Source organism: Macrobrachium rosenbergii, chromosome 48 (genome assembly GCF_040412425.1).
Source record: "Macrobrachium rosenbergii isolate ZJJX-2024 chromosome 48, ASM4041242v1, whole genome shotgun sequence".
NCBI classification, from domain to species: domain Eukaryota; kingdom Metazoa; phylum Arthropoda; class Malacostraca; order Decapoda; family Palaemonidae; genus Macrobrachium; species Macrobrachium rosenbergii.
Window position 1 is genome coordinate 42,731,556 of NC_089788.1, and position 11,020 is coordinate 42,742,575.

Sequence of the window (11,020 nt, forward strand, 5' to 3'; positions counted from 1 at the left end):
TAAGAGGTATGATTCAGTTGAGAATATGACTCAAGATTCAGTTCAAGTCAAAGCAATTTTGGTATGCACTCACATGCCACTTAGGGGATGGGCTAGTAACAATTCATAATTTGATTCTGAAGTTCATGTTGAAGAGCCAGTAGAGATTTCAATATTTGGAATGGTCTGGAACCGCAAGCCCGAGACTTTGTCACTCAAACTGTTCAAGGGAAAGGGAGTGATAAATCAGAAATGGGTACCCACCAAACGAAAGATCCTGTCCTTGGTTGTGTCCAACTTTGACCCCTTAGGCCTTGTATCCCTATTTTTGTCAAAAGTACAACCTTTTTGCACGTTCTGTGGAACAAGAAAGTGGGCTGGGACGATGTGCTAACTCCTGAGAGAGCATTAGAAGCAAGAGAAATACTTGCTGATTTTTGGAGATTGATCAGTTAAAGCTCAAAAGGGGAGTAGTTTCAGAGAACTCAGAATTGCATGTTTTTATGATGCTTCCACAAAAGCTTATGGGAGAGTAGCTTATGCTAGAAACATCAATGTGGAGGCCTATCTATTAACAGCAAAACTTAGAATTGTCCCTCATAAGAAAGACACTCTAAAAATTCCACGATTAGAGCTAATGGCTTTACTCGTTGGGGCCAGATTAGCCAGGTACCTAAGCCAAACCATTAAATTTAGTAAAGTAACGATCTGGAGAGATAGTAAAGTAGGTATTGCATGGGTGGGTAGTAAAATTAAAAACAAACACACCTTTACAGCCAACTGAGTATGGGAGGTATCTTTTATTCTACAGGAGTGGGGATTCGACTTGCAGTATGTTCCCGACAAGCAGAATCTTGGGATGTATTGTCCCACAGGGTAGATGTTAAGCAACTTCATGAGCAATCCTTGTGGGCAAGAGGCCCAGCCATGTTACATAACTCAGGTCCCATAGTGGCAATTGATGACTCCTGAGACAATGCATCTTCATCAGTGATAATGGAGAGTATGTCCAACTACAGACCTCTTTACAATATAATGGAATATATATGTAGATTTGTGATAATTAGAGATAATCCCTTAACCAAGCTAACATATGTAGAACAATGCCATCATTGGCCCAATTTATGTAGATATTTGGAGAAAAGTGGAGAAGCTTCTCATGAAATAGTTCATTTTACCAGGCAATTAAATTTAGTTTTAATCAAGGATGTAAAATATTCCAGACATAATTTGAAAAACACTAGTTATACAATGAATGCCTTGATCCTGTTGCCCCCTAAGGGCAAACTTGCAATGTTTTATCTCAAACATATACATCACATTAATCTTCACTGTGGCGTCAATACAGTTATCTCACTTTTCAGACAAGAGCATTGGATGCCAGCAGTGAGAATGAGGGTTAAGAGAATTCTCAGTCAGTGTTTAGAGTGTAAGTAGACGCTCAAAGCTCCATTGTCACAGCCACCTCAACCCCAGATACTGAGCCCTCATGTGACTCTGACAATGCCATTTCACAACACAGGACTTGACCATGCAAGTCCAATCAGCACCCTGGAGGATCAGATAATACATCCTCCTAATTACATGCCTCAGCACTCGTGCTGTCTACCTGAATCCGGCGACTAACATCAGTGCTGACACTTTTATCCTGTGTCTTCGTGTCATGGCATCCCAGCAACCATCTATTCAGACACCCATGCCATCTTCGAGTCTGCAAGCAACTTGTTAGCCGATCTCTGTGATGAGTACGTGACTCAGTCGTACTTGAGAGAAAGAGGGATACAATGGTATTTCCAAGCTCCAAGTTTGCCTTTGAAGGACGGAATGTTTGAAAGGCTAATCAGAGTGATGAAGCATGCCCTGGCAATCTCACTCAAAAGAGCCTTGTTCAACGAGGAACAGGCAAGAACACTAAATAAAGAGGCGGAGTGTGTTGTCAACAACTGCCCTCTTACTTATTGTGGTGATACCTGTGAGGATGAGGTTCTCAGTTCGTTCCATCTCCTATGAGGTAGGACCATCCACCTGCTCCCTGCTGCAGCCCTGAATGAAAGTATGCCTGATGCCTTCACAACAAAGAAGATTCGAGCTGAATACTTCAAGCTAGTTGATGCTCTATGTGCCTTTCAGCTACGTTGGAGCACTGAATATCTACAGGCTCTATGCCAACATCATGATTTCGGTCCCAGTGTGCCAGCTCCACTCTGATGTGATGATGTCATCTTAGTGTAGAACACCAATTGCCATCGTAAATTCTGGCCCCTTGGAAGAATTATGCAACTCTACTCCTGAGAAGATGTCATCCGATTTGCAAAAGTCCTGTGTTAAGGTGAAGAATGTCTCATGCAGATCCAACACATTATCATGTTGGAAGTAAATGACAGACAGGAAGAGAGTAATTGTGATACCATGTCAAGTGAAGTGAACAACGATACTGAACTTGTAAGTGCTGAAAGTGGTAATGATAGTAACATGCATGACAGTGAAAGTATGGAAGTGAATGTTGACAATCATGAACTAATTGATAATGATTCAGAGACAGTGGGTGAAGATAGTAGCAAAAGACAATGTAGACAGAACTCAGGGTAGAACCAAAATAACAGCAGCTCTAGCCCAATGAGAGAAAATGTGACATTGGCTCTGTGAGGACAAACTACAGTGTTGTATAATGAACATTTATTTGCTGAGGAGGAACGATAAGGAACTGTGAGAAAGTCCAGGGGCCCTTATAGTTAGGATAGGATGTTTATTCTCCATGCTACTGAGAGAAAGGAGCACCATTTTCATTGTTCTTATGCACTGTTATGTCATTGTAAGGCACACAGTAGTGTCCAGTACCATGCTTGTGCTACAAGCCAGTTGCAACTGTGAGGCCTCCAGTCCCAGTTGGGCTACAAGTCAGATCCGAGCATTGTCTCCTCTCAGAGTCATTCTCAACCTTTCTTCCATAGCTGCCAGATTCCTCTGGCTGGGAGGATGTTGACAAAATCTTCTGCAGAGATTTTGCCCACAAAACTTTCCATCTAGTCATGTTTAGAGATCAGTAGGAATAGCAGACGAGAGTGGCAACTTACGTGATGGTTTTGATTCAAGATGATATTGCTATTTCCTTTGTTGCAGGTCTTTTATTATTATTGAGGAATACATTATACATTGCATGTTTAATAAATTAGAGTTATGAAACTAAGAAATTTGAGGTTGAGATTTTTAAAGAGGATGCTTCTTGGTGAAACCAAACAACTCACCGTTCACTCTCTCATCTTCTAGACTCTGCATAGGGCAGACCTGTTCTTGTGTTGTGTCGTAGATTGGTCGTTAAGCCTTAGGTAATTACAGTGTTTTTTTTATGTAACGAAATAACCCAACATTAGTGAACCCGATGGGTAAAACATAGGCTCAATTAAATTGCGATTTTAGTGATTTTTTAGTAACTAAATGTAACTTTTGCGCCTAGACTTCAGCCCTCACGTGTTCCAGAATTCATATTTTGTTCTTTGTTTAATACGTTTGCTAGCAAACTTAACGTAAGTTATCAGTAACCGAAGCCTACGTTACTTCTTTGTAAACTCAGCTATAGCTTGAATTAGTGTAAAGTTATTGTAAAATTGCCTATAATTTTTCATGTTAACCTAGTAATACATAGCTTGGGTATATTTTCTGCATTATACATTATTTCTGTAAGTAAAATAAAAAAATTCACTCATGTTTAGTGTTGCTACCAACTTGTTTACCTGGTTTGGAGCCACTGTCTAATGACTGAGTATCCCTGCCCAGAACAATGGGCATGAATCAGTGTGTGCTGAGCTACTGTGGGGAAAATTTTTCGACACACACATACATATATATATATATATATATATATATATATATATATATATATATATATATATATATATATATATAATACTACATATATATACATGTATATTTTCAAAGATTGGGGCCTCGATGGAGGGATGAACGGGGAGGGTTATATTAAGTTACTGCCTTAAGGCCAACCGAGAATGCCAACCTGTTACAAAATGAAAGGGAAAAGTAGGTAACTTACCTTGGTAGTATCATTATTTATGTAGTAATATGAAGGTCACCATGGGGAATGATTAGCAATTTATGTTAAATTGAATTTATTCACAGAAAAACAACCAAGGGTGTAATCTGAAAGGCTGATAATACAGCAAGTAAACTCAAATAAGGAATAAAAATGCAAATTTGAACTGCGCAATAATTCTCAGCCACTGACGAGTTGAGTTCATTTGGAATGATTAGGCTTTCTTGCGTGCAACTAAAAGGAGGGGGACAGGCTATTGCTCCCCAGACTGCGTACCAGGGAAGTTTGTAAAGTCCCTGCTCAATGGGTTCTCTATGATGAACATCCCGTTTTCTGCGGTGCCTTCACATGCGACCTAAGGTTGGACGAACACAATCTTATTACCATTATTGTGAATTGTATATTTATTACCTGTTCATTTGCCCTTGTACCATGTATATGTGTCAGAGTATTTTTATATCCAACCAGCTATTGTTATCATGTTTTCTGTATGTACCTGTCCTGTTTTGTGTAGAGAAATAGTTTGACCTCAGGTCACTTGTAAATTTTTGTACCCGCGGTCTCTGCATATACCCCAACATCTGCACAATGCTTTATAAGCAGGTCGCTTCATCAATAAACCAGCAGTACTTGTCTTCCTGCTCATTATTTCGCACCTCTCACAGTGGTGACCCCCAGAGTGGTTCCCGGAGCCATTAACGGACCCAAACAGCGACTTAGTCTTGGCCCGATGAACCAACCCACGCCCCTAACGGACTAACTACGGCGCTCTAACAAAGTGTTCGGGCATTACCGACCCTCGTCGGCAAATCACCGGCGTCATTAGCGGACTCTCACGGCACGCTACCAGGCATATATTGACGCGACTGTTCATCCACACTCCAAGTGAGAGCACGGAATGAGCATGGACACAGACATCCCCACCCACATACAAATTACCACAGACTTCTCGGAGGCAGACGTCTCCCTCGCGCAACCCCCTCCCACGCGCTCCTTCACGCTGGTGCCCGCTCCCCACGCAATGCCCCTCCTGACGGAACAACCAAGGGCTGCCCTCAGCATAAAACTGCCGCCATTCACCCATCAGAACCCAGCGTCCTGGTTCTACAGGGTCGAGGGGCAATTCAAGGTGGCAGGTCTGACCGACGAGGTGTTAAAGGTGGACATTGCCATCCACGCCCTACCAGAGGAGATATACAAGAAGGTCGCCCTGTGGGTGACGACAACGATGAACCCTGCCACCTTCCAGGAGTTAAAGGCCACTCGTCGAGACCTGCTCCCTGCCGGTCTCTGAGAGAGCCGTCCGTGCCCTCAACCTCGCCATCAACCCCCGGCAGGACACGAACCTTTTGGAGATGTGGCATGCCCTCCAGGACCTCCTCCACAAGACTGACAGCAGCGGCAGGCGCAAAGAGATCAGAATGTCGAGGGAGATTCTCCTGCAGCAGCTACTCCGAGAGGTCCATGGGCAGATCACAGAACCACACACCCTGCCGGTCGAGGACCTGATCAAAGTGGCGCAGCAACTGATGGACTGCACGAGGGCAGTGAAGCGGGCATCCATGCCTGCACACCTCATCAACTGCCTCCAGCCGGAGGACCCCACCACAGAGGGCATCAACGCCGTCGACAGGAGGAGGCCACACCTCCAGCAAAAGAAGGAAAGGCCAGGGCTTTGCTATTAACACCAGAGGTTCGGTAAAGCTGCCCGAAATTGCGAAGCCCCCTGCCTTTTCTCCCCTCCAAAAAATGGGGGAAGAGGCGGCCACCCTCACAGGCCGCCATGGCAGCAGCATCTGAAACACCCAGGGGCCCCACACCAGTAGGCTTCTACACCCTCGACACTATCTCCGGCAGGCAGGATGATGTTGATCGACACTGGGGCCATGCGGTCAGTGTTCCCGCCTTCCAGAGAGGACCGCAGACGTCCGGCGGACCCGGCTGCCTCCCTGATGGCCGCCAACGGGTCCCCCATCCTCTCCTACAGCACCAGGCTCCTGTCGTTCTCCATCCTTGGTTGGAGGTACAAGTGGAACTTCATTGTTGCAGACGTTAGGACCTCACTCCTGGGTGCGGACTTCCTCGCCCACTTCGGACTGGCAGTCGACGTCGGGAGCAAGCGCCTGCTGGACACCGAGTCCTGCCAGTCCCTGCCCTTGTTGCTGGACCCCAAGGAACCCACAATCTGTTCTGTCGCTCCCCACCAGTACGGCTCCCTCCTGAAGGAATTCCTGGAGGTGTTCAAACCCGAGCTTCGTCAGGTGCCCGGGGCCCATGCCAAACATGGGATATATCATCACATCAAGACAAGGGGTCCCCCGACACCCGCAAAGTTCCGGAGGACTCCCCCACAGCGCCTTCAGGAGGCCAAGATGGCCTTTGCCGAGATGGAATGGATGGGCATATGCAAGAAGACTCCCAGCCCATGGGCCTCCCCCATTCACATGGTACAGAAAACGGACGGCACCTGGAGACCCTGTGGCGACTACAGGCGGCTCAACCTCGCTACAGAACCCGACCACTACCCTTTACCAAACATGCAGGACCTAACAGCCTCCTTCGACGGGGCAAAATATTCTCAAAGTTAGATCTCTTGAAATCATATTTTCAGGTACCAGTAGCTCCAGAGGACATCCCTAAAACCGCCATCATCGCACCTTTCGGTTCCTACATCTTCATCTCCTCCACCTTCGGCCCGAGGAACGCAGGGGCGACCTTTCAGAGACTGATGGACAGCATCCTGGGGGACCTGAACTTCTGCATCTGCTATGTCGATGATATCCTAATTTTTTTCCAGATCCCTCAGGGAACACCTACGGCACATCCAGAAGGTCCTGCAGCGCCTGCAGGAGAGTGGCCTCGTCATCAGGTTCGACAAGTGCACCTTTGGCGTCGATAAGGTGGAATTCCTGGGCCACGAGATATCCCCAGGAGGCATCCACCCAGTTCCATCGAAAGTCAAAGCCGTCATCAGGTTCCCCACTCCTACCTCTGTCAGGGCCGTATAAGAATTCCTCGGAATGGTCAACTACTACAGGAGATTCATCCTGGGGATCGCGCGCACCATGGCCCCCCTGAGGAGATCCTCAAGGGCCATCTGAAGACCTTAGAGTGGGGTCCCGACCAGCAAAGGGCCTTCTCCCTGATGAAGGCTGCCCTCGCCAAGACAACAGCGTTGGCCCACCAGGACCCCAGCGTTCCCCTCCAGCTGACAACGGACGCCAGCACCATCGCCTGCGGGGCCATCCTGGAACAAGTCGTCAACGGAGCCCCTCAGCACATCGCCTTCTTCAGCAGAAAACTCAGCCCCACCGAGTCCCACTACAGCACCTTCAACAGGGAACTCTTCACCGTGTACCAGGCGGTACGCCACTTTAAATTCTTCCTGGAGGGGACGCCCTTCACAGTTTGGACGGACACCAGCTGCTGGTCCACGCCTTCACGAAGCTGGGGATGCATGGTCCTCCATGCAGTAGCGGCAACTCAAGAAGCCATCGTGGAGTTCACCTGCACCATCAAGTACCTTCCTGGCAGGAAGAACCCATTAGCCGACGCCCTCTTGAGGATCAAAATCAACGCAGAGCAGCTTGGGATCAACTACGAGGACCTCGCACAGGAACAGGCCGCCGACCCAGAGACTCCAGCTTACCGCACCACCATCATGTCGCTGAAGTGGAAGGATGTGCCCCTCTGGAGGGGCTCTGGAGGGCCAACACTGCTGAGTGATGTAAGCACTGGCCATCCCCGCCCACTGGTGCCCACCTCCCATCGTCAGCTGGTCTTAGACGTCATCCACGGACTGTCCCACCCCTCCGGCAGAACGATGGCCAGGCTGCTGGTGAAGTTCATCTGGCACAGCATACAGAAGGACGCGATGGCCTGGGCAAGGCAGTGCATGCAGTGCCAGGCCAGCAAAGTAGGGCGGCACAACGAATCGGGGGTGGGCGACTTTCCCAGCCAGGGAGACATTTCGGGCACATCCACATCGACATAGTGGGTCCTCTTACCCCATCAGGAGGAGCAAGATACCTTCTAACAGTCGTTGACCTCTCCACCAGGTGGCTCGAAGCTACGCCCATGGAAGAAGCCACCTCCAGTGCATGCGCAGAGGCCCTCCTCTCCAGCTGGATCAGCTGGTTCGGTGTCCCGGACCATATAACTACTGTCCGAGCTGTGGACCACCCTGGCATGCCTGCTGGGGACCACTCACTACAGCACCACCATCTACAACCCCTCAGCCAATGGATTGGTGGAAAGGTTCCACAAGTCCCTGAAGGCGTCCCTCATGGCTCGTTGCACCTCTGAGAATTGGAAGTACCAGCTGCCCTGGGTCCTCCTCGGGCTAAGGACCACCCCCAGAGCCAACGGCGACCCGCCCACAGCAGAAAAGGTCTTTGGGAAGACCCTCGTAGTCCCGGGGGAACTCATCACAGAGGACCGGGACGACTTCACAATGCAGAGGCTCTGCGACATGGTTGGGATGTTCGCCCCCTGCCAGCGGACATATACCGACAGAACGTCCCCCTTCATGCCTCCCGGTCTGTCTTACGCCACCCATGTCTTCGTCAGGGACAATGCCGTACGTCCACCCTTAACCAAGCCCTACAGGGGGCCTTTCCTTGTACTTGAGAGGAACCAGAAGTTATTCCGGGTGGATGTACACTGGAAGGAAGACTGGGTATCAGTAGACTGCCTCAAGCCCGCATTTTTGGAGAAAGACGTCGGGGGCACTTCCCAAAGCCCCTTGTAGGAGGTGGCGCCTCGACAGCCCGCCCCGTCTGCAAGAAAACCTCGTGGGCGCCCCCGGAAGGCCTTGGGACCGGGCCGGGGGGCAACCCAACACACCCATCCGCAGGGCACCGAAGAAGACGAACAGCACCCCCCCCCCACACCTGGCATCGAGAAGGCGGAGCCTCCTCCGCCGCCCCAGCAAATATCTGCTTTGAGCAGACGTTACCTACGTCTTGTGGGGGGAGTATTGTAAAGTCCCCACTCAATGGGTTCTCTATGATGAACATCCCATTTTCTGAGGTGCCTTCACATGCGACCTAAGGTCGGAAGAACACAATTCTTATTATCATTATTGTGAATTGTATATTTATTACCTGTTCATTTGCCCTTGTACCACATATATGTGTCAAAGTATTTTTATGCCCAACCAGCTATTGTTAATCATCATGTTTTCTGTATGTACCTGTCCTGTTTTGTGTAGAGAAATAGTTTGACCTTAGGTCACTTGTAAATTTTTGTACCCATGGTCTCTGCGTATACGCCGACATCTGCATGCCGCTTTATAAGCAGGTCGCTTCATCAATAAACCAGCAGTACTTGTCTTCCTGCTCATTATTTCGCACCTCTCACAAGTTTACATCTATTGTAATGGCAGTACTTTAAAGATGATTCGAGGCACAAGCTAGCGAAACTGGACAGGAATTTCAATCTCCTGGAAAAGAATTCCAGAATTAGCATGCACTTTTACACAAAATCAGTTCTCCCTCATTACTAAACAATGCTCCATGGAGGGTTTGATTAATTAGCATAATTGGCCTGAATTAACACTATGGAGGGAGTAGTTTGTTAAGGTTCTTGATGCTTTACTTAAACACGAGGCAATTCAAGGAATGGTTTTTTGGGCTGGTCTTTGTGTGAACAAAGGAAAGGCCAGAAGAGGAAATGAAATGGCAAAAATCTTGAAGAAATAAAGAAAAGCATTTCACTAGAATGAACAAAGGGGTACTGGCGAAAGATTGCTACTCAGACCTACCTTCTCAGGCTTATAGGGGGCTCCTGTATAAGACATCAAAATTGCAGAATGAGCATCATCTGCTGCCAGTCCATATTGAGAGGGAAAAAAAACCTACCTCTCCTCTCATGAAAGCCAGAGCTTCTCTCTGCCTTCTCATGTTGTTTGCGTGGGGCGCTTGGGGTGTGTGCTTATGTACGTGAGCTGGGCACATCTGAAAGCAAGTCATAAGCCAGTAAAAGGGTCACAGGGAAAGAGGCCTTATAACTAAGGACCTAAAGATTAAGTTAGCAGCCTTCCCTTTGAGGGGCCTACACTTCTAATGATTATAACCTTCCCAAACCTATGCTGCTCTCGCTACCCCAAAGTGGGGGGTAATCTAGGAGTGTTCTTTAGCAGGGGGGTGTGAAGAGGGGGCCTATTGTCCTGATTTCCGGTCAGGTGTGGAGAGGACTGCTTTCTTGGTTCAAAACAAGCGTCGCCCTACCGTGTCCGCCATGTTGTTTTGGCCTAACATTCAAATGAGAAGCTCTTTTAATTAGAAATTCAAATTATTTTTGGCTGGCTAAGAGGGAGGAATGTAAATACGTGACAGGTCCCCCCTTTGAAAAGGAATTCACACCCTTTCAGGCGTGAAGGTCTTGGCTAAGTAAGCTATTTGTCCCGACTAGTCAGCGTCCCTATATGAGTTGTGCTTTGATACTGCAATAGCTAAATGGCCCTAGCTAATTGCTAAGAGGGGTACTCAGGTTGGCTAACTTACTACAATAGGCCTAGCCTATCTAAGGGTATAGACACTCCTACTAACTGTCTCTAATGACAGGAGAACTCTACCCCTAGGCAAATGCACACAGTAAATATTTAACCCAACCTACTATCCTAAGACTCTGGCACTGAACGAGTTGGCACTGACTAATGGCATGCAATGAATGATGAGTTACGCAACACTTTATGATTAATACACACAACAAATTAAACATGGGTAACCTGAAGGATAAATCACAGTATACAATTAAGGAAGGTATCAGTTTGAGTCTGGGATGATTTTGAAGGAGGTTAGTTGGAAAAAGGTTAGTATATTACAAATGCCTAAGGTGTTAGGAGTTAATTTTACTGGGGCAGAGATCACGCAGGCTCCCTGCTCTGGGCAGGTGCCAGGATCACTCTGAGATAGAAGTGGCACTGTGCCAACTGGGCACAAGTGCCAAGGAGAGCTCGTGGCTCTGATTTGTTAATTGGATCTCTTCCGC

At 47.7% G+C, this 11,020-nt stretch overlaps 1 protein-coding gene across 1 annotated transcript; it reads left to right on the plus strand.

Annotated features, from left to right (window-relative positions):
- Positions 1 to 5,810: 5,810 nt before the first annotated feature.
- On the plus strand, positions 5,811 to 8,332 carry LOC136831064 (uncharacterized). Its single transcript, XM_067091010.1, has 3 exons — positions 5,811 to 5,918; positions 7,065 to 7,754; positions 7,847 to 8,332. Exons 1-3 carry the CDS (start codon positions 5,811 to 5,813, stop codon positions 8,330 to 8,332), a joined length of 1,284 nt encoding a protein of 427 aa, XP_066947111.1.
- Positions 8,333 to 11,020: the final 2,688 nt, after the last annotated feature.

Excerpts from the sequence above, each read along its gene's own strand:
- LOC136831064 (XM_067091010.1), top strand. The coding sequence starts at position 5,811 with ATGGCAGCAGCATCTGAAACACCCAGGGGCCCCACACCAGTAGGCTTC. Across the intron at positions 5,919-7,064 it reads ATCGACACTGGGGCCATGCG|GAGATTCATCCTGGGGATCG; the intron begins GTCAGTGTTCCC and ends CAACTACTACAG. Across the intron at positions 7,755-7,846 it reads GGCCAACACTGCTGAGTGAT|AACGATGGCCAGGCTGCTGG; the intron begins GTAAGCACTGGC and ends CCCCTCCGGCAG.